This window comes from Eulemur rufifrons, chromosome 6, assembly GCF_041146395.1.
Source record: "Eulemur rufifrons isolate Redbay chromosome 6, OSU_ERuf_1, whole genome shotgun sequence".
Lineage (NCBI taxonomy): Eukaryota > Metazoa > Chordata > Mammalia > Primates > Lemuridae > Eulemur > Eulemur rufifrons.
Genome location: NC_090988.1, coordinates 18,104,327 through 18,128,394, shown reverse-complemented (window position 1 = coordinate 18,128,394; position 24,068 = coordinate 18,104,327). Strand labels below are relative to the sequence as shown.

At 38.7% G+C, this 24,068-nt stretch overlaps 1 protein-coding gene across 1 annotated transcript; it reads left to right on the top strand.

The window, feature by feature from the left end:
* The first annotated feature begins 1,132 nt into the window (after window positions 1–1,132).
* On the top strand, window positions 1,133–24,068 carry PAFAH1B2 (platelet activating factor acetylhydrolase 1b catalytic subunit 2). Its single transcript, XM_069468888.1, has 6 exons — window positions 1,133–1,227; window positions 7,852–7,939; window positions 16,413–16,502; window positions 17,420–17,536; window positions 18,821–18,943; window positions 23,272–24,068. The coding sequence occupies exons 2-6, from the start codon at window positions 7,859–7,861 to the stop codon at window positions 23,548–23,550; spliced, it is 690 nt and encodes a 229-aa protein (XP_069324989.1). The 5' UTR covers window positions 1,133–1,227; window positions 7,852–7,858; the 3' UTR covers window positions 23,551–24,068.

The following is a 24,068-nucleotide window of genomic DNA, read 5'->3' as shown; positions in this document are numbered from 1 at the left end:
ATCTCTGGGCTGCCTCATTAATGCCATCATTTGAGTTCCCCAAACATGAATTCTTTCCAGTAAAACACTTAAAACAACAAACATTTACTGAACACCTATGGATATGCTGTATATTGTGTGAACATCTGCAAGATAATTCCAAGGTAAATTAGCAATGTAAAAATCATTTTACATGAGGACAAAATCATTTTGGATTGTATGTGCCTAAGATAATCCAAATTTAAGACCACTTCACAGCCCAAGTGATTTGAAAAATAATTTGATATACCTTGAAACTTTCGGCTCCCAGGACTTTACTGTATTAACAGGTTTTGTCAGCAAAATCATCCCTCTCCCCCTATCAGTTTCACAGCCCAGGAAGGCCCTGCCTATTCCCCCGCATAGGTCCGATGAATCCCATCCATCCTTAAAGGGCCAGCTCAGGGCGCTGCTGCACAAAACGTTCCGCTTCTATAAGCCCAAGCACATCTCTTACCCCTCCTCTCAACTCTTACAGATCCTGCATTTATTTAGCATTTAGCCTATAATCTTTTCAATAATGACTTTTGTATACGTATGTCTTTCCCTAAACTGGATGGATCTTATAAAAAAAAAAACGGGCTTGTCATCTCCCCATGTATCACCTTAAGAGGCGGTCACCCAAAATCCGTACATTCATTACAGACACAAAAATTCCACAGATAAATGTCAGCGACTGCCTCATTAACCTTGGTGCCCTATTTCCCTCCCACTTTCAGTGCTGGTTTATTCCATGGGTGGAGAAGGAAGCCAGGTTAGCTGGGTGAAAAGGGAATGGCGTCAGTGTGAGGTCACGCTACATTGTCCTGAATGCTATCTCTACACTGCGGTGACATGAACGCAGGATTGAGGGATGCAACTTGAGGAAAGATAGAGGCCCAAGTCGCTCAGACTACAAACAAAAAGAGGCCACGAAAGAGAACAAAGCAGAGAACCTGACCGGGGTGTGGCAGGGCTCTTAGGCGCGAGCCCTGAGCGCCCGCAGAGAGTGAAAGTGAGGAGACAAGGGCCACGCCAAGACTCGGCAGGATGGGGGCGGGACTTCCGGAAGTCATTTGCCTGAGTGGCAGGGGAACCGGAAGTGGAGGCGCTGGTGCTGGGGCCAGAGGAGGGACGCGCCGGAGCGGGGCCGCCGGGACTGAGCGAGCGACAGACGCGCCACCCGCCGACGCCGCAGCCGCCTGGGGCCCGTACGGACCCTCTGCTTCAGTGAGTGCATCCAGGGTCGCAGACCCGTGGCTTAAAGGAGGCGGTCGGAAGGGGCAGCGAGGTGTTATTGTGAGAGGCTTGCGACCTCCCCTCCCCCACCCACCCGGGCCCCTCCCCCCGCATCACTCCCCCCCAGCGGGCCCTTGGGGTGCCTCGCGCGCGCGCGCGTCTTCTCCGCGGCCTCGGCGTTGGTTCCGCAGCCGCCGGCGCCGCTCGCCATCCTCCTTAGAGCCTTTTCCCCAGCACCCCGCCCCCAAACCTGTCGACTTTCCTCAGCCGCTGGCCGGCGCCTCCACCCCGCCTTTTCCCGTGGAGGAGTAGCGTGGCGGGGGACAGCCCTGCCCACCTCGCGAGTAGGCCTCCTGCACCCCCGGCTCCCTTTGGCCGCTTGTTCGCTCCTGCAAGCTCCAATTGCAGCAACTCTTCCTGCCTCTGGTCTCAGCTGTTGCTTTTCCCTCCTTCCCTGAGGTTCAACCTCTGACCCTTCTCACTCTTCCCTTGCCTCTTGTCTGCCAGAACCAGTTACTTTTTTTTTTTTTTTTACCGAGCACTTTTCCCTTCTTTTTTTGAAAAATTTCAACTCTTTAGAAACTTCTCCTTTGCCTGCTCCGATGTATTCAAAAGGTTCGTAGGCTGTCACGATTCAGAAGGGATTATTTCTTAGAAGGCTATCCAGCCTAGCACCTCATTTTAGGCTCAGAGAGAGGCAGATGATTTGCCCAAGGTCAGCCAGCTTTTTAAACCTGTCAGTGGGTTTCTGGATGTTTTTTTTCCCTGGTTCACGTCTGTTTACCAGATCAGGGGCCTTCTGGTCTACAGGTTTGATTTACCCGTTGCATGGTGACTCATTATTCTGATCTCCATATCTCCCAGGCCAGCGTTGCTTTATTATAATTTATGTACAAACCTTAAGAAAACTAACCACTTGAAGCTTTGGCTTCTTTGTTGAGCCTACCCACGGAGAAAGGAAAGACCACTGGATCCAACCTAGGACCTGATTTTGTACAGCTTTAAATTGGGAGGGGTTGGGAGAGGGGTAGTGTGGAGAAAGAAAATACTGGAGCTTGTATTTGCCTTGTATGTTCCTGTAGCTTTTTCTCCTGGGCACATTGTTCTGGCATAAAGGTTGCCTCCTTGTGGGGGAGCAGGGGAGGTGTAGGAAATCATTGTGCTTTAATTTGTTGGCTTGGGCATTCAATAATAAATTATGGATGTACTGGAAGCCAGAGACCCACCCACCAGCCCACTGAGGCAGGGCATTCCTGAGGCCAGCCTTCCTCTTCAGAATAACCCTACCAACTCTTCTAAAACAAAGTGGAGAGTCTTAGGTATGACTGGGAACATTCTAAATCTCTTAATTCTTAGATCATCTTCCCCCGCCCCCCCCTTTCCTAGTTCAAACTAAAAAAACATCTAACTCAACTTGAGAATTTAGAATTCCTTGTTTTTGGAACTGGTTTCTGATTAGATACACTACACTATGCTGGTATAAATATCTGGAAATTCTGGTGTTAACATTATCAAAGTCCAAGTTAAGTAGAGAAGATAGAAAATGAAGGAAAATTGTGCAAGTTGCTTATTCCTCATCTTCCCAGAGAACTCATTTGAATGGACAATTAAAGCTTCCCTGAAGTATAGTCAGTCTCTCATGATAAATTAACAAAACTTTTGTTCTTCAGATCTTTTATCTCCATTCTGTTGGTTTTTCTAACTGCTGTTTGTGATCTCAAAAGTTAATGACTTGCTACACAGGGAGATTATTATGCATCAGTAAGGTGAAATAGGAGTCAGATCCCTCCCTGTTGGTACTTTCTTTTCTTTTTTCTTGGTTACTGCTTCACCATTCTGAAGATGGCTTTGTTGCATTATTGCCCTCTACTTGAGGCAGGAAACCCAAAGTCACTCAGATTTTTGTGGCCTACTGCAGACTCCTCTCTGGATAGCTCTTCATTTTTAAATTTTATTTTATTTTTTATATTTTTTATATATAAGAGTAGCTCATTCTTTTTATATTTGTAAGGACTACAACAGTTTACAGCTGGGTGCAATGGTTCATGCCTGCAATCCCAGCACTTTAGCAGGCCAAAGTGGGAGGATGGCTTGAAGCCAGGAATTCAAGATCAGCCTGGGCAACATAGTGAGACTCTGTCTCAACACCCCCCCCCCCAAAAAAAACAACAAAAAAAACCCGTGCCTGTTGCCTGTAGTCCCAGCTATTTGGGAGGCTGAGTTGGGGGGACCACTTGAGCCTAGGAGTTCAAAGCTGCACTCCCAGCGATGGCAATAGAATGAGACCCTGTCTCAAAAAAAAAAAAAGAATATAGCAGATTATTTTATCTAACTTCCAAGTTATTTGAATCCTATAAATGCATAGTCTTCTAGGTTGTGCATTTCTAGCCTGGTTCCTAAAGATGAAATTTTATGGGTTTGTGGCTCAGTATTCTTTTTCTGGTGTTTAAAAGTGTTACCAAGCTATAAGCATCAGTAAAACTGTGAAAGCTACTTTGCATTGTAAGATTTTGATTTGGCAAAATAATACAGAATCCAAGTGTTGGAGGCACAAAGAAACAAATTTTCATTCAGATACTTTGCCATTGTGGAGGAAGAAGAAGGATGACTCTGTATTTACAGTTAAAGGAAAAAAAGACTGTCTAATTGGGAATATTTTGCCATCTTCCCCCAATTCTACCTGCCTTGTAGCTTCAAATAAGTGGCATTTTGTTCCTCAGTTTCTCTGTCTATATACCTTTTTCATTTACTCATGAAGACATTTAGGATTGAGATAGAGGTGTTTTGCTCAGAGTATCAAGCTTTAGAGGTACATCACCCTAGGTTCAAACCACAGCTCTCCTACTTAACGGTTCCACAATCATGGAGCAGGTTCCTTAGATCTCTCTGAGCTTCAGTTTTATTTAAATAACAAAGGTCCTAGCACAAGATCTTGTAAATAGTAAGTTCTTAATAAATGTTAATTTATTATTTTAGATCAGTTTATCTGTTGAACTCTGAAAATCCATGTCTGTAAATTGAATCATAGATCTAAAGAGATCTTACAATTCAGGTAGACCGTTTGTCTTGAAAGTAAAGTATATGCAACCCCAGGGATGCATAAGATGATCCATTTGCTTATAGGAAAGAATTTAGAACTTTTTTTGCATGTATTTTTTAATCTAAAAAGGAAAAAATAGGCTTTACTAATAATTAAACGTTAATAGTAATTCACATATTGAATTTATACACAAATACAAGTATGTTGAAATGCATTTCAAAAAGATTCTAAAACACTGAAAAATGTTTGGAGGGCTCCACTAATCTGAACCAATTTTTCTTTACTCATATGCTTCAATTTACTTTATGCTTTCGCCTTAAGTATTCACCTCGCCTCTCTTTGTATCTCCATTGAGAGAAATCTACCTTGTTAGACAGGCCATTTCATTTTGTACTCATTTATTAGAAATTTTTCTCACTGTACATTCTATCCACTGTCCCTTTCTGTTTTGAGTATTGCAGAATAAACTTAATATTATTTCCTAGTAGTCTTTGAATGCTTTAAGACAACTATTTATGTCCTATGTCTTCCTTTTCTCCAACCTGTTTTTCTATAGATTATAAACATACCCATTTCTTTCAACTATTTCTAATATGACAGGTTTTCAAATTCCTCCTCATTTTGGCTCCCTTCTAGATACCCCTACTTTGTCAAAATTCTTTAAGTTTTTCAACAAGATCTGAGTGTGGTATTCCAAGAACTAAAATGAAGTTGAAGTGCCTGCATTTTGTCTTTAAGTGGTGAGGTATGGTATGTATTTGAACATTTATTATGAAAGCACCTCATATTCATAATTTATCAGCCTTGTTCTTTAAACAATCCTGAGGAATAATAGCTTCAATTATACAGTGAGAGTAGAACAGATTATTTTCCCCCTTTTCAGTAGGGAGTTTTCAATTGTGCTCTCCGTTAACTCTCTGTCAGTTAACTTTTGCCTCAACAATACCTAACACGTTAAGTATTTTTCTAGATAGGAGAATAAACTAGTGAAATGGTTGAGTTTTTAAAATCTGTTTTAAAAGTTAAGCTCCTGTTTGGCTGGGCGTGGTGGCTCACGCCTGTAATCCTAGCACTCTGGGAGGCCAAGGCAGGAGGATTGCTTGAGCTCAGGAGTTTTAGACCAGCCGGAGCAAGAGTGTGACCCCATCTCTACTAAAAATAGAAAAAAGAGCCAGGCATCATAGTGGGTGCCTGTAGTCCCAGCTACTTGGGAGGCTGAGGCAGGAGGATCGCTTGAGCCCAGGAGTTTGAGGTTTCTGTGAGCTAGGCTGATGCCATGGCACCCTACTCAGCGCAATGTAATGAGACTCTGTGACATACATACATACATACATACAGTTAAAAAATAGACTTTTGCAATTAATGAATACAAAATCTTATATTTCTTTACATATATAGATATCTAATTTTGATGGGAAAGATTGGTTGCTCCATCTCTGTCTTAAGGCCAATAGAGCTTTTTGATCTTCAGGAAAAGTACTTTTTAAATTAAAACTTTTATTTAAGCATTGTGTCAGATTTAACCTGAATAGCCAGACTTAAATCTGGGTTTGAACTTAGACCCAAAGAAACTTTTATATAGAAGGTATAGAATGTTTTATTGGTTTATAAACAAAAGCAAAGTCCCCAATTTTTAATCCTTTCTATATGACTATTTGTTTTAACCCCTTAAACCATTTTTCTTTTTGCTTTATGCATCCATCTTTTAATTTTTCCATCCCTTTCTTAGACAATGAAACCTCAAACAGATACCATAGTCTGAGTGGAGCTATACTAATTCATCTTGCAGTTAGTTATTCCTAATTCTTGTATTTTATATTGATGATTTTAGCTCTGTGTTGCATATTTTTTCTGAGTAAAATGGCTAGATCTAAGGCTCTTTTTAGGGAGTCAGCATGAACTGATTTGTGACCAGTGGGCCAGATGTGACATAGTTGGGGTCAGGCAAACATAATTTCATATCCCCTTCAGTCATTCACCATGTAAATTACCTAAATTCCCTGATGCTTGTTTTCTTCATTTTGCATTGCCTTTGTGAGGATTGGAGGTGATGTGTATGAAATATAGAGCATAGATAGTCTTTCATAGAAAGCTACTATTTTCTGATAGAAGTTTTAGTAATCTAAAGAAACATCTACCCAGGGTATGGATGATATTTATATTTTCAGTTAGATAGGGGCTCAGCCTTCAGCCTATTTTTTTTAGCCCTAGTGTCATTTAGAACTGAACTAATTTGTTTGCATAACTAGTGTTAATATTGTTTGTTTCTGTAATTTATTTTTCATGAGTGAAAGTATGCTTTCCTGTTTAGGGCTTGGTACTTTGTGATTCTAAAAAACCACTACCTTAGCAATGTGGTGTTTTGTGTACTCAGTAAACTTACTGAATGAATGTAACTCAGTCTTCTTTCAGAGAAAGCTTAGCTATATTTGAGCATGGTAAGGGAAAGAAAAACATTGCTGATGTAGAGGATAGCCTGCTTTTCTATAAGCCAAAAAACCCCACAGTTTTCTCTTTTTTAATCAGTCTTTGCATTTCATACCTCATGGTTCGAATATGTATTCTCTAGCATTGATTGAAAATTGTCTGGTTTCTTACGTGTTTCTAGAAGACTGGCATTTCTAATATTTCTGAATTTCCCTTCTAGCCTACTTATTCCTTCTTCCCTACTATCAGATGACATATTCGGGCTCATCATTACTAAAATTTTCTTAGTGGAGACCTATCAAAAATAAAAACAGGCTGGTCATGGTGGCTCACGCTTGTAATCCTAGCACTTTGGGAGGCTATGGTGAGAGGATCACTTGAGGCTAGGAGTTTGAGAACAGTCTGGGCAATAAATCAAGACCCTGTCTCTACAGAAAATAGAAAAATTAGCCAGGCATGGTGACGCATGCCTATAGTCCCAACTACTTGGAAGGCTGAACTAGGAGGATTGCTTGAGCCCAGGAGTTTGAGGTTGCAGTGAGGTATGATTGCACCAGTGCACTCCAGCCCAGGTGGCAAAGCAAGACGCCCCTGTCTTTAAAAATAAGTAAATAAATAGATTAAAAGAAAAAATACCTAGTAAATGTTTGTCAAAAAACAGTGCCAAGGGCCATGGCTAGTTTTACCATAATTTGTACTACAGTTATTTGTGTGATGTTTAGCAACCAATGGATTCTAATCATTGCTGTAGTAATTCTTAGTACGTAACTCTAAAAATCTCTAATGTCGATTTCATTGTACTATAAGTGTCTAATTCCTTGTGTCATTTGGTACTTAGAGTAATATTATCATGAAAAAACTAATATAAGTATAAAATATATACTTGGAGCAGATTTTTTAAATGTAATGCACTGTTCCTAAGTGATATTCAAACCTGTGTGGAAGTTGAGTGATGCTGTATTTGTAGAACTTAAGCAGTCATGTCCTGGAATTTATCTCTGCTGAAAATAAACCCTAGTTGTTTAGTTTCTAGGCAAAACCTCAATGAAACTTAAATTATTATTTGAAACCTGACATGTAATATTTAAGTAAATGGTAACAGATATTCCTGTTAATAAATGAAACATGACATAGACATTTTTCCGCAGGTATAGAATGAGCCAAGGAGACTCAAACCCAGCAGCTATCCCACATGCAGCGGAAGATATTCAAGGAGATGACAGATGGATGTCTCAGGTAAAAGGAAGTGCATGTATTTTATTCACATGAGTCTCTTCAAAAGTTATTTTAATTTGAAGTAATTTCAAAATTATACATGTATTATAAAAATTTTAGAACTCCCTGTGTTCTTCACCTAGACTCACCAATTGTTAACATTTTGCCATATCTGCATAATTATTCTTTCTGTATCTATTTTCGTAGGTATATAGCAACATGGTGTTTTTTCTGGCCCATTTGAAAATTGCACTCTTCATTCCCCTTTACTTCTACCTCTATATTTTAGCATTTCTAAGCACAAGAACATTTTCTTACATATCTATAGGAGAGTTATTAAAATCGGGAATTTAATATTGATATAGGCCAGGCACGGTGGCTCACGCCTATAATCCTAGCACTCTGGGAGGCCGAGGCGGGTGGATTATTTGAGCTCAGGAGTTCAAGACCAGCCTGAGCAAGAGTGAGACCCTGTCTCTGCTAAAAAATAGAAAGAAATTATATGGACAACTAAAAATATGTATAGAAAAAATTAGCCGGGCATGGTGGCGCATACCTGTAGTCCCAGCTACTCGGGAGGCTGAGGCAGGAGGATTGCTTAAGCCTAGGAGTTTGAGGTTGCTGTGAACTAGGCTGATGCCATGACACTCTAGCCAGGGCAACAGAGTGAGACTCTGTCTCAAAAAAAAAAAATATATATATATAGAGAGAGAGAGAGAGAGATATAATACTGTTACCTAATCCAAAAACTATATTCAGAGTTCTCCAGTTGTCCCAATAATGTTCTTTGTGTCAGTTTTTTCCCAGTCCAGTATCACACATTTCATTCAGTTATCTCTATTCTCCTTTAATTGGAAACATTTCTTAGCCTTTATTTATTTTTCTTAACAGTGGTGGTTTGGAAGAGTACAGGGCATTTTATTTTGTAGCATGTCCCTCACTTTTTGCCTCATGATCAAGATTCAGATTATGTATTTTTGGCAGGAAATATCACTGATGTGATGTGTCCTCACCAGGTCACATAGAGGACATGTAATACTGGTTTGTCTCATTGGTAATATTAACTTTGAGGTGGAGTTGGCCTTAACCAATTCTTATTTGTTTATTATAGTATGGATTCATGGGTTGCTATTTTGTTTAGTGAGTTATAATTGATTATTATTACTATTTAAAAAAATTTTTTTATGGAAATGGATCTTGCTGTGTTGCCCAGGCTGGAGTACAGTGGATATTCACATACATGACCATAGCTTACTGCAGCCTTGAACTCCTGGCATCAAGTGATTCTCCTGCTTCAGCTTCCTGAGTAGCTGGGACACCAGGCACATACCACCACGCCCGGCTGTTATTATTTTGAATCTCAAATTGTTCCACGTTTTGCAAGTGGAACTCCCTTCAAGCTGGCCTCTGTCTTCTTGATGTATTTCATTGTTTTTCTAGCATTTTGTTTTCTTCTCCAATATTGCGAGCTTCTTTATCTGTTTCCAACCATTTTACCTCTTCGAATTAGTGAATTCTATATGATTATAAGTACCCACAGATTAGTGTTTTAGTATTTAGTGATTCTGCTTATAGTCTTCATAGTTGTATAGTATTCTCTGTTTTTTTTCTTTCTAGACTTAAAAATTAGTCTATCAACTAGCTTATTTGAGTGGCAATATTATTTTGAACTGTTCTCATGTGGGTCAACTACTTGGTTATTGTTACTTAATCTTCCTACTTTATTTAAATCTTCAGAATTAAGTATTAAGAAGTATTTTGAACCAGGCATGGTAGCATGCTCCTGTAGTGTCCCAGCCACTTGGGAGGCTGAGGTGGGAGGAGTGCCTGAGCCCAAGAGTTCAAGGGCAGCTTGGGCAGCATAGAGAGACTCTGTCTCTAAAAAAAGAGAAAGAAAAAAGAAAGGAAATAATTTTAAGCATCTGTGTATTTGCCACTTGCCACTCACCCTAAGAAATAAAACATTACTAATAAAATTGATGTCCCTGTATTGATCACTTCCTTTCTGTTTCCCACCTGCCCACCTTCAAACCAATATCCTAAATTTCATATTGTTTTCATGTATTTTACGTAGTACACACAAATATATATATATATGTCTCTAAATATATATATAGAGTATGTTTAGCATGTTTTTAAACTTTAGTAGTATCTTTATGTTTCTGCAACGTATCATACATGTTTAAGGTATAGCTGTAGTTTATTCATTTTCATTCTTTAAATAGTATTCCACTGCTTTATATTTGAAAATACCATAATTGATTTGCCCATTTTCTCATTGATGGACATTTTAGGTCATTTATACCTTTATGAAAAGTAGTAACTAAAACTAGATGCTGTGGTTGTTCCTGCCTTAAGTTGATAGGCTTTAAATAATGAGTACTGGCTGGAAAAATACCAGCCAAATGAAAGAAAAACAGGCACAAATTTTAAATAAATTTTTTATAAAACTTGCATGCTAAGGATGGACTAACTTTACTAAATATTAAAATATATTATACACCCAGATCTTGGTTTCTCAATACTGTTCTCTAATGAAAGGAACCAGGGCTCCTTGGAGAAATGGTTGATTCTACAACTGGAGTTAGGAAAATGAAAGATGAGCCTGGAGCATCTGGTAATGCAAGAAAGCAAGGAAGTACTCAAAATAGAAAAAGATAATGACTCACACCTGTATTCTCAGCACTTTGGGATGCCAAGAGAGAAGGATTGCTTGAGGCCAGGAGTTTGAGACCAGTCTGGGCAACATAGCAAGACCCTATCTCTAAAAAAAAAAAAAAAAAAAAATAGAAAAATTAGCTGGGTGTGGTGGCATGTGCCTGTAGTCCCAGCTACTCGGGAGGCTGAGGCAGGAGGATTGCTTGAGCCCCAGGAGTTTGGGGTTGCAGTGAGCTCTGATGACACCACTGCACTCTAGCCCAAATGACAAAATCCTGTCTCTACAAAAAAAATAGAATATAGAAAGGAAAAATAGTAACTTTACAGTGAAGAATCCTGGCAAGTGGTCAGCCTTAACCAAGTGATCAATATTAACATCACTAGTGATAAGTCATGTTGATATCACATGTTCCTGATAGCATACAACAAGAAGGGCATATCATCTCTGCAGTAGTCTTCCCAAACATTTATAACCTCAGTCAATTGATGGGAAAACATCATCACATGGACCCCAGTTGAGGGACATTCTACAAAACACCTGACCCCACCTCATCAAAACTGTCAAAGTTGGCTGAGCACGGTGGCTCACACCTGTAATCTTAGTACTCTGGGAGGCCAAGGTGGGAGGATTGCTTGAGCTCAGGAGTTCGAGACCAGCCTAAACAAGAGTGAGACCCTGTCTCTACCAAAAATAAAGGGGAAAAAAAAAAAAAAAAAAGCCAGCCAGGTGTTGCACCACGTGCCTGTAGTTCTAGCTACTCGGGAAGTTGAGGCAGAAGGATCGCTTGAGCCCAGGAGTTGGAGGTTGCAGTGAGCTACAGTGACACCACTGCACTCTATGCAGGGTGGCAGAGGGAGACTCTGTCTCACCAAAAACAGACAAGGCAACTGAATGCCCCTCCTCACAACCTCCCACCCCTTCATATTAAGAAAAGTGTTGAAGTTATGAAAGACAAGGAGAAGACCAAGCCAGTCTTCCAGACTGGAAGAGACTAAGGAGACATGAGAACTAAATGCAGCATGGTATGCTGAATTGGTTCTAGCAACAGAAAAAGGACATTAATGGAAAAATTTGTGTGAGCTAAGTAAATTCTAATTTACTAAGTAAATTCTAATTACCAGTGTTAATTTCTTAGTTTTGATAAATGTACCATGTTTATGTGGGATGTTAACATTGGAGGAAGCTGAGTGAATGGCATATGGCAATACTCTATCTTTGTAACTCTTCTGTAGATCTAAAATTATTTCAAAATTTTTTAAGGCCGGGCACGGTGGCTCACGCCTATAATCCTAGCACTCTGGGAGGCCGAGGCGGGTGGATCGCTCAAGGTTAGGAGTTCGAGACCAGCCTGAGCAAGAGCGAGACCCCGTCTCTACTAAAAATAGAAAGAAATTATCTGGCCAACTAAAATATATATAGAAAAAAAATGAGCCGGGCATGGTGGTGCATGCCTGTAGTCCCAGCTACTCGGGAGGCTGAGGCGGTAGGATCGCTTAAGCCCAGGAGTTTGAGGTTGCTGTGAGGTAGGCTGATGCCACGGCACTCACGCTAGCCCGGGCAACAAAGCGAGACTCTGTCTCAAAAAAAAAAAAATTTTTTTTAAAAAAGAAAAATATAAAACAATCATTAAAACAAGTATTGAGTTGATAGTACTACCTATGGAGTATTGCCAAAATATTGAACCCTAATCTACGCTTGGGACAGATGAACATATTCACCACCGCCACCATAGGAATGCAGTCAGCAAAATCTAGACTGTGGGAGATTCTACAGGTCAAAAATTGTATTCTCCAAAAAGTAAATTTGGGGCCGGGCGCGGTGGCTCATGCCTGTAATCCTAGCACTCTGGGAGGCCGAGGTGGGCGGATCGTTTGAGCTCAGGAGTTCGAGACCAGCCTGAGCAAGAGCGAGACCCCATCTCTACTAAAAATAGAAAGAAATTATATGGACAGCTAAAAATATATATAGAAAAAATTAGCCGGGCATGGTGGTGCATGCCTGTAGTCCCAGCTACTCGGGAGGCTGAGACAGGAGGATCGCTTCAGCTCAGGAGTTTGAGGTTGCTGTGAGCTAGGCTGACGCCACGGCACTCACTCTAGAGCCTGGGCAACAGAGTGAGACTCTGTCTCAAAAAAAAAAAAAAAAGTAAATTTGGGAGGTGGTGGCAGGGGGGGGATCTTGTGGATTATGTCTCCAATTTAAGAGACGAATTGGATCTAATTTTTTTAAAAAACATGAAACAAAATTTTTGAGACATTGTATTTGAATACTAGTTATTTGTTGATATTAAAAAATTATTGTTAGTTTTTTGGAGTAAAATTGGTATCGTGGTTATACTTCTAAAAAATGATTTTTACGAGTTACATACTAGGCCGGGCGCGGTGGCTCACGCCTGTAATCCTAGCACTCTGGGAGGCCGAGGTGGGCGGATCGTTTGAGTTCAGGAGTTCGAGACCAGCCTGAGGAAGAGCGAGACCCCATCTCTACTAAAAATAGAAAGAAATTATATGGACAGCTAAAAATATATATAGAAAAAATTAGCCGGGCATGGTGGTTCATGCCTGTAGTCCCAGCTACTCGGGAGGCTGAGACAGGAGGATCCCTTGAGCTCAGGAGTTTGAGGTTGCTGTGAGCTAGCCTGACGCCACGGCACTCACTCTAGCCTGGGCAACAGAGTGAGACTGTCTCAAAAAAAAAAAAAAAAAGTTACATACTAAAATATTGAAACACAAAATGATAAATCCTCAGTTTACTTCAAAATAATCTGTGGATGGGGTGAGGCAGTAGTTAGGGGTATGACTGAAATAATAGTGGCCTGTAGCTGGTGATGGATACATGGAGGTTCATAGTGTTATTCTCTCTACTTTTGGGTACATTTGATATTTTCCATCATAAAGTGCTTTTTAAGGGTAATATTGAAAGACTTGACTTTAGACAAATTCAACAGAAATTACATCAAAACATATTAACCAGAAAAGGAAGGCACAGCAGCAGACTGAGGAAAATATTTGCAATAAATATTACAGATGAAGCATTGATATCTTGTTACATTATCAATAAAAGTACCCTTAAGGTAGTAATACTTAAGTATCTCAGTAGACATGAAAGAAAATGTTTAACTTTTGTTTCCCAAAAGTACAGATTAAAACATTGGAAAGAGAAAGAGAGAGAAATGTTAATATCCAGTTCAAGTTTAGGTAGAGTAAAACCAGTTAGAATGCATTGCTGGAGTCAGTATAGATTTGTACATAGCCTTTTGTTAAGAATTTGGAAGTATATCCAAATTCCATAAAAATGTTAATTCCTTTTGACCTAAGAATTTCCAACATATGAAAAATAAAATATTTCTATGTCTCTGTTTCAGTAAATAGGCTCACAAATAGGAGGCTACTGGCAAGTCCATCAATAGGAAGAAGACCCCCCCCCCAAAAAAATAATGGCTGTATCAGTGGGTACATTTAATAGGATATTATGTGGCAAATAAAAATTATGGTTATGGAAGTCATGTAGCTACATAGAAAAATGCTTCTAGTATGATATTTTATGCAATTACAATGGCTACCATTATTGAGTACTTACTGTGTGCTGGACAATAGCTGGACCCCTTTTATAGAGCTCTCATTTTAACAACTATAAGCAGATATAACAACAGATTTTAAAACCAAGACTCAGATTATGTACTTGCTTAAAGTCACTGGGCCATAAAATAGATAAAATAGAATTTAAGGTACATTTTTCTTGCTCCAAAGCCATTGTGCCAGAAAGAGTTATACTTAATGATTAAGCTATGTAAAAAAGGGTGGGGGTATGTGAAAAAAGGATGAGAAGAAAATATCCAAAATGGTAATAGTTACTGGGTTACGGTGGTAGAATTACATATGTTTTGTTTTGATCTTTTCTATTTTTCCAAACTTACTGCAACTCCTTTCTGTATTTTCAAAGAAAAATACTGGAGCCCTTAGAACGCAGTGCTTAAATTCCATGACATTCTATAAACATCTATTTTATTAGTGTTGAGAGGTAGTTGGTACTACAGTACAAACAGTAGAGAGTAGGCATAATGTGAAAAGCACCTACTCATGGGCTGAAGTTTTATTCTTGCTCATTTTACGCCTTCACTTTAAAAATACTTACTGAAACAATAGTAATGTTTAAAAATATTTATTTGCATAAAACATGCAAGCAAGAAAAAAGCTTATTCATAGTCCTATGACTCTAAGAGAGGAAGTGTTTTAATAAACTGTCAAATTATTTCCAGAAGTATTTTTGTCACTTTCCACTTTCACCGTGTGGATGAATATCTTGGCACTTGGACCTTTCCCTGGAACCTAAAACTAGATTACAAACCTGTTGCCTGATGCACTGTGTAAATTTGTTTCAGGGATGAATATAAGAATTTAAACTATGTCCTTTAGTATTGACGGGTAAAATCCATTTAAAAAGTGTCTTGTGCCTTTAGAGAGGCACTCTTTTGAAAGAGGCATGCCGGAACTAGGTTACTGCTGTTCATAAACTTGGATTAGACTGAAAGGATTGAGTGTTCACATTTGGAAGTCAACAGACATTTTCTAAGTCAATGGTAAAAACATCCAAATAAAATACATGGACCCTGATTGGATGATAGTTCAAAAAGTGATCTAATACTTTATCCAACTCTTGGAGGAGTTAAAATGATTGAATATGGACTAAATATTAGATGTTATGGGATTATTCATTTTCTTAGTTATAATAGTTTGTGGTTTTATAGGAAAATGACCTTACTCTCAGGAGATGCATACTGAAATATTTAGGAGTGAAGAATCACAGTGTTTGCATCTTACCTTCAAATAGTTCAGTAAACCCACATACATAGAGATAAAGCAAACGTGAGAAAATGTTACTAGTTGTTGAATATAAGTGGAGGATATATAGGTGTTCATTATAACTATTTCAACTTTTCTGTATATCAAATTTTCTTAATAAAAGTTTGAAGTAAAGATAAACTTTTCAAAAAGCATGTTAAATATATTTTTCTATTCTGGTTTCAGTAGAATTCTGGTTTTCTTACGCATACTAGAGTGATCAGTATGGTAAGGATGGGAAGAAGGTTCCAGCAGTTAATTGTAGAATGAGAGGAATAAGCTTTAGGAATAGCCAAAAAAAAGAATGTTTATATTCGAGACCAGCCTGAGCAAGAACGAGACCCCATCTGTACTAAAAATAGAAAGAAATGATCTGGATAGCTAAAAATACATGTAAAAAATTAGCCGGGCATGATGGCACATGCCTGTAGCCCCAGCTACACAGGAGGCTGAGGCAGAAGGATCACTTGAGCCCAGGAGTTTGAGGTTGCTGTGAGCTAGGCTGACACCATGGCACTCTAGCCCAGGCAACAGAGCGAGACTCTGTCTCAGGAAAAAAAAAAACAATGTTTATGCTGGGCCCTGTGGCTCACGTCTATAATCCTAGCAGTTTGGGAGGCCGAGAAGGGAGGATTGCTTTAGATCAGGAGTTGGCGACGAGCCAGAGCAATAAAGCAAGATTCTCATCTCTACAAAAAATGGAAAAATTAGCTGAGCATTGTGCTGGTGCAGACCTGTAGTCCCAGCTACTTGGGAGGCTGAGGCAGGAGGATTGCTTGAGCCCATGAGTTTGAGGTTGCAGTGAGCTATGATCAGGTCACAGCACTCTAGCCTGAACAACAGAGTGAGACTTTGTCTCAAAAAAAAAAAAAAAAAAAAAAGAGGAAGAAGAATGTTTAACAGTAGTAAATGGTTGGACAGTTGTTCTTTCTAGGCCAAGAAATCTCGCAGGGAAAGAAATGCCAATTTCTAATTGTTCTCTTTTTTAAACCAGCACAACAGATTTGTCCTGGACTGTAAAGACAAAGAGCCTGATGTATTATTTGTGGGAGACTCCATGGTGCAGTTGATGCAGCAGTATGAGGTAAAGGTGGAAGGGGTGGGGTGAGGGTGGGTCTTGCTACTACTGTATATCCATTAATTACTAACACAGTTTTATTCTGAGTTGAACTAGTAAACTTATTCTTGACTCTCAGAGAAGCTATAGTTCAGAGTATAAGAGAAATCAGTCCTACCTTATGGTACTCTTTGTGCCACCAAGCATGATGAGACAAAGAAAAAAAAATTAGCATTGTTTATAACTAAACTCCCTTTTTGACTCTGGCTTCCAAGAATCTTGATGTTATTTTTGTTTGTTTATATTTGCACTAGTCTGATTTTCAGTTATTAGTTGTATTTTACTGTTTCCTTATTTGTATTTGCTCACTTACATTTATCATCATCATGATTCTCACGTATTATTTGTATTCTGTCATTTTCCTATTTTGTAAAATATATACATATTTTTTTTTCTTTTTCTCACAGCCCTCATGCAGGACTATTTTACATATTATTGTAGTGAGCTGCTCCAAATCTTTTTTTAGGATTAGGCATTCTTCCAAGGGAAATTTTTTAAAAAGAGATGGCTTTATTTCTTTTTGGCTCCAGCACTTTAAATTTCTTCATCTCTTGTTTCTACTTCACTCTGTTCCTTTAAATAGTTGAATAAATGGAAATGAGAGTTTATTGGGTTGTCAACTTAATTATAAGTGTCGATACCTCTTAGGAGGCATCAGATTGAGTTGTGACTCAGTTCTTGAGCTGAGACCTAACGCTGTGTTAAGAACTGAGTTACACAGTGGCATCATCAAAGCTTTTCAAACAGTGAGTAATATCCATTTGCAATGTTATGTTTGAATACAGAAAATGGAGATTACTTCATATGCCTCACAGCACATTGCAATTGAAGGTCCCCCCCACCCCCCATTTTAGCTTAACTAAATCAAGTTTTTCTCTTTTTAGATATGGCGAGAACTTTTTTCCCCACTTCATGCACTGAATTTTGGAATTGAGGGAGATACGACAAGACATGTTTTATGGAGACTAAAGAATGGAGAACTGGAGAATATTAAACCTAAGGTGAAATGAAATTTATTTTTAAAAGACTGTCATTAATATTGACTCTTTTTCAAATAGGTAAATTGTCTGAAACTGGTAGTGAAAAAACATTGCTTCTTTAAAGCACTGTTTCATTATTGCTCTTTGCTTCATTCCTCTTTTAAGGTAAGTGATGTTGTTGTTTAACAATATACCAAAATATACATTTAATTAAGAAACCAGTATATTATTTGCCTGGGTTGTATTTATAATTGTTATAATTATCTTCAGTTGTAGGAAGAGATTTGCTGCTAATGAGGTATGCTGTTCTGTGGAATGCATGGACCTGGGGCAGTGTGAGGGGGAAACTGCTCAGAGGTGGGCCATGGGAGGAGGACCATGAATTCACTTTAGGAAGTAATTTTGGATCTGTTTAACCATATAAACGAATTGGTCATTAAGGCCTCCAAGTTCTTCTGAAGAAAATTTGAAGCAGATGTGAACAAATGAATATCTCTATAGTACCTTATCACATTATAAATATCCTGAGTTGGGACACTGTATATAATTTTTTTCAACTCCTGAAAAAAAAGGAACAAAGCTGAGCCACTGGAAAAGTTGCTTTCATTGAAAGTATTTTATTCTTTGCCTTTCCAAAAACTTTATTCACGTGCCTTTCTGTCTGCCTTTGGGACAAGTTTGAAAATTACTTTGTTGGGTCACATAATAAGATGTATGTCTCCAAGGGATAACCACCTTGTAAAATGAATTTTTTAAGGAGGAAAAATTTGTTAAAACGACATCCAGCCTCCACCTGAACCTCTACCTCTTCTCTTTTCCTTGAGTGCAACTGTGAATTTCTATCCATTTCGCTCCCTTGGATACTTTCGTTATTTTTTTTTTATGGAAGGTACTATATAGGAATCTTTATGATATGAGTTGCAAATATTTTTCCCTAGGTTTCTTATATTTCAGTTTAATATGTTTTTTATATGCAAAAGGCTTTATTTTTATATAGGCAAATTTATTAATCTTTTTTGTATAGTTTCTGGATTTTGAGAGATTAGCTTCCAGCTCCACAATGATAGAATTCTCTCATTTCCTAGTATAGTTTTGCCATATAAGTATTAAACCACTTAGAATGTATCCTGAATAGATGATATGAGGCATAAATCAGTGTATTAAGATAGCTGCCCAGTTGGCGTTATCCAACACCATTTGAGAAGTTCATCTTTCCTTCCTTGGTTTTTGAAATAACATTTTCGTCTAAATGTTGGACATTTCCTTTATTCTTTCCTACCCTTTTTTTCCTTTCTTTAATTACAGGTCATTGTTGTCTGGGTAGGAACGAACAACCATGAAAATACGGCAGAAGAGGTAGCAGGTGGAATTGAGGCCATTGTACAACTTATCAACACAAGGCAGCCACAGGCCAAAATCATTGTATTGGTATGTAGTCTTTGGTGGGTGGAGACTGATATCTTTAGGTTAGCTGAGGAGTCGTTCTAGAAATGTGATCACTTACGAATTCAGAGTTGCAGTCCCCAACCCCTAGGCTGTGGACTGGTACTGGTCGTTGGCCTGTTAGGAACCAGGCCACAGAGCAGGAGGTGAGTGAGCAAAGCTGCATCTGTATTTACAGCTGTTCCCCATCAATTGCCATCCCCCCACCCCGCCCCCCTGTGGCAAAATTTGTCTTCCATAAAACCAGTCCCTGGTGTCAAAAACGTTGGGGACCACTGATATAGAGAATCTTTATTCTGTGGAAGCAGTTTATGATACTTCTGTTGACCTCTTCTCTGACATATCCTACTGTCTCAGTGGTCTCATTATTTCCCATGCGAGCTGTGGGGCCATCTTTTATCCACTCATCCTTGTTTAGAAGTGTGGAAATCCTTTGTTACCTCAGGTAGCCTTTTTTTCCCCTTGACTTCCATAGATAATTTTTTAAATTGTACATGAGATTTGTCTGAATCCTGAGTCTCTTTTTATTAGACTTAGATTTGGATTAGCTTAGATGTGTCTCTTCCACCATTAATCAGTTAAAAGTGGTGTATTTATTAGAATCTCTGAATTCTCTGAAACATCCGAAATTCCATCAGCAAGAAAATGGTACTTTAGGCCAGGCGCGGTGCCTCACACCTGTAATCCTAGCACTCTGGGAGGCCAAGGCGGGAGGATTGCTTGAGCTCAGGAGTTCGAGACCAGCCTGAGCAAGAGTGAGACCCTGTCTCTACTAAAAATAGAAAAATTAGCCAGCCTTGGTGGTGCATGCCTATAGTCCCAGCTACCTGCGAGGCTGGCTAGAAGGATCACTTGAGCCCAGAAGTTGGAGGTTGCAGTGAGCTATCAGGATGTCACTGCACTCTACCTGGGGCGACAGAGTAAGACTCTGTCTCAAAAAAATAAAAATACAAAAAAGGATACTTAATAGTCTTACCCTGAACAGAAAAGTGCTACCCTTTTGTAGAATTAAAACATTAAGTCTTGGCCGGGCGCGGTGGCTCACGCCTGTAATCCTAGCACTCTGGGAGGCCGAGGTGGGCGGATCGTTTGAGCTCAGGAGTTCGAGACCAGCCTGAGCAAGAGCGAGACCCCATCTCTACTAAAAATAGAAAGAAATTATATGGACAGCTAAAAATATATATAGAAAAAATTAGCTGAGCATGGTGGTGCATGCCTGTAGTCCCAGCTACTCGGGAGGCTGAGACAGGAGGATCGCTTGAGCTCAGGAGTTTGAGGTTGCTGTGAGCTAGGCTGACGCCACGGCACTCACTCTAGCCTGGGCAACAGAGTGAGACTCTGTCTCAAAAAAAAAAAAAAAAAAAAAAAAGAAAAAAGAAAAAAAAAAAAAAAACATTAAGTCTTCATGGTCTCCGAGATGAACATCTATTCCAATGTAAAGGTCTAGCTGTAGATATTGTTAGCTTAACTTGAAATACATGTTTTAGCAAAATCTGATCTATATTCAGTTATTTAATGAGGTAGTATTATGAAGGTAGTCATTTATTCAACAAACATATAAGCATCACTGTATACAAGGCACTATCCTAGGTCTTTAGCATATAAAAATGAGTAAGACATATTTCATGGAGTTCACAGTCTAACAGATGGAGTCAGCAATATAAAGAGAGCATTATTATACTGTTTGCTCTTGGGAGTAAGGGGAGAACAGAGTATGTTTTAGACAACAAAAGTTGACATCTGAATTTAGTTTTAAAGAATTCTTTGGTTTCCAGACAAATGGAGAAAAGAAAGAAGGTAAAACATTACAGAGGAGAAAAAAAGGGAATGATCAAAGTCATGTTTGTGTATGTGTTTGTTGGGTAAGTGGAGGAGGATGCATAAGTTTGAGGCTGGGATGGTTAGCAGAGAGAGGCCACGACCAGGTCATGTAGGAATTTGTGTGCTATGTTAGGGATTTTGGATTTCATCTTAATGGTTGCTGGGGAGCCAGACCTTATTTTTTATTAACATGGTATTGAATTTACTTGTTACTGTTACTTATTTATATCCTGCCTTATTCTAGAGAGGATTATATCGTGGTTAACAGTCCAGCTCTGAAGTACAGTGACTAGTACATAGTAGGTGCTTAGGAAATATTTTTTTGTATGAATGTTGCTGAACAAATCCTCCATAAATATTCTTTGTTTCAAGCAGACTTAAATTTGATATACAGAAGTATTAATTGTAGTGTTATCTACAGTACTGAAACATTGGAAATAACCTAAACAGTCAACAGTGTAGGGGAATGATTACACAAGTCAATGAATATAATAGTACTAATCACATTACAATTATTAAAGCTGTGTAAAAACAGACTTTATGGTGTATTTAAGTGAAAATTTGGAATATTAATATATTTTAAATTGCTTAAAAGTGTATGTGCAATTGGAAAAAGACTAAAACAAAGACAGTTGTTACAGGGTGAAGAGATTCGAAGCGTGGTATTTTTCTGTTTTGTTTCCTGTAACATAATGTTTTGGCAATTGCTAAAAATCAAGGAAAAATCATATGGCATACCCTTGATACTCACATTAAGGAAAATGTTATGCAAATACATAAGCTATTTTTCTCATCCTTGTTTAAAAGTCCTAGTAGGTAAGTTGCCCCAGTTTTGAGGCTAGGTCATTCTTTTTGACTTTTACTGCCATGGTATTCTTTGCAAGTTGGAACAATGTGAATAGTTACTGTTCACTGGCCATCCTTCCTGCTTGTTCATTAACCATACGCTGGTATGTCAGCATTGAGGACAGCTGTTCTTTGTTAAGTATTAGGTGCAAAGCCCTGTACTTTCAGCAGTCATAAAATTAGCGTTTAGTTTATTTCTAACTAATGTTTCATCTTATGATATTTTTGAGGAGTTTAACAAGGATAGGAGATGGACCAGGGTAACAAAGTCATAATTTTTTATAGTTCTCTTTTGGAAGTATACAATCATACAATAAATTGGTAATCAAGGCCCCAACATTTTGCTGAAAAAAATTTAGACGTGAAGAAGTACTTACTTTGGACATAATTTTTTTTTCTTTTTAGTAAAATACCCACAGAAAATCTATTTTTTGTGAAATAAAGACCTCTAACCATACCCTATAAGAAAACGGGTGGCAAAATTTCTGCCCAAATAAGATCTTGCTGTGTGGCAATATTAGATGTCAACCAACTAAAAGGTTTGGGCTGTCTGACAGTAATTTTATAATGGGATTGATTGTATGTAAAGTTCACTCTTAGTTTAAGTTGATAAAACCTTGCTCTTGCCATATAAAAACAGGCTTTTCCTTTCTTTACTATCATGGGGGACAGATATATGATTTACCTGAAAATTATAGTAGATCATAATATGCAGGTTAAAAAAGAATTTAGAGCTGGGTACCGTAGCATGTACCTGTAGTCCCAGCTACTCGAGAGGCTCAGGTAGGAGGATCACTTGAGCCCAGGAGTTCAAGACCAGCCTGAGTGATACAGCAAGACCCTGTCTCCAAAAAAAAAAAAAAAAAAAAAATTAGGACACACCCAGTTTTACCCTACCAGATATGTGGTTCTGATTCATCAAGACAGCATTCAATTCAACTCTCTTTCTCATGGTATATCATGTAGCTTCCATGTGGCTTTAATTGATAGATGAATATTTGAGCTAGATTATTCTGATAGCCAAATGGAGAATGGATTGAAAGGAAGACAACCCTGGAAGTGGGAAGACCAGTTGGGAGATTTTACATTAATTGAGGTGAATGGTGATAAGTTCCCAAACTGTAGTGTATATAGTCAGGATGGAGAAAACAAAATGGATTAGAGAAATATTTAGGATACAAAAGCTGAGCAATTTAACAATAAATAGGTAAGATATGTGGGATGAGAGACTCAGGGATGTTGGAATGACGTTGTAAAGAGAATGTAGAAAGAGTATAGTTTGATGAGTTGCTTTTGGACACGTTGAGAGTGCCTCAGGAATGTTCAAGTTTGGTTCTGTAGCTGGAAGTTTAATACGTAATTCTGAAGCTCTAGGAGGAGATCTGGGCTAACATGTTGAGAGTGAGAAGTGCAGTGGGCAAAGGACAAGTCCCAATAATTAAGGGCCAGGAGAAGGAAGAGGAACCCATGAAGAAACTAAGAAGAAATAGTCAGCTTGCATTAACACCAGTATAGTCCAGTGTTTCAGAAATCAAAGGTGTAGAAAGTGCCAAATGGAGCAGGTGTTCCAGGAATACCTGCCTTTACAAATAAATAAGAGAAAAACAAGTGAACCTTCTCATTTGATATTCTCTGCTCTGTCCCAGGGTTTGTTACCTCGAGGTGAGAAGCCCAACCCTTTGAGGCAAAAGAATGCCAAGGTGAACCAACTTCTCAAGGTTTCCCTGCCGAAGCTTACCAATGTGCAGCTCCTGGATATAGATGGGGGCTTCGTGCACTCGGACGGTGCCATCTCCTGCCACGACATGTTTGATTTTCTGCATCTCACAGGAGGGGGCTATGCAAAGATCTGTAAACCCCTCCATGAACTGATCATGCAATTGTTGGAAGAAACACCTGAGGAGAAACAAAACACCATTGCCTGACTGGCTCCCATCAGTGTTAATAGCATCCCAGCTTCCTCAGATCAGTATGTCACTGGCACTACAGAATCCTTCTCTTTCTTAAGGCACTTTGCATTGTAGAATGTTCCTGGATGTTCATATCTAGTGTTTGAAGGGGAGGAGGGTTTTAAACTGGTCCTGTACAGTTTATTTGACACAGGAGAAAAATTAGCCAAGGAAGATTGTAGTTTAAATTCATTTAAAACCAGAAGTGGACTTTTTAGTTGTATGTGTGACCAATTTGTTGAATTATCACTGTTTTTCGTAGGATAACATCAAGCCTAAGTACTGAACAATATGAAGATTCTTTTCTTGGCCTTTCTCTCTATGGATTATGTCATATATAATTATCAGAATCATCTACTTGGCTTTAAAACATGTTTTTTTCTAATTTTTAAGGTTCATAATTTAGCCTTTTGTTTTTATTTTGCTTTCATTTGTGTCCTTAATATTTTCTTAACATTTAGCATCAGATTGAACATGCTTTGTCATTCAAATAT

What these genes read in the sequence shown, in the direction of transcription:
- PAFAH1B2 (XM_069468888.1), top strand. Translation starts at nt 7,859, where the DNA reads ATGAGCCAAGGAGACTCAAACCCAGCAGCTATCCCACATGCAGCGGAA. An exon ending in ATGACAGATGGATGTCTCAG is followed by an intron (nt 7,940 to 16,412) that starts GTAAAAGGAAGT and finishes TTTTTAAACCAG; the next exon opens with CACAACAGATTTGTCCTGGA. An exon ending in AGGCCAAAATCATTGTATTG is followed by an intron (nt 18,944 to 23,271) that starts GTATGTAGTCTT and finishes GCTCTGTCCCAG; the next exon opens with GGTTTGTTACCTCGAGGTGA.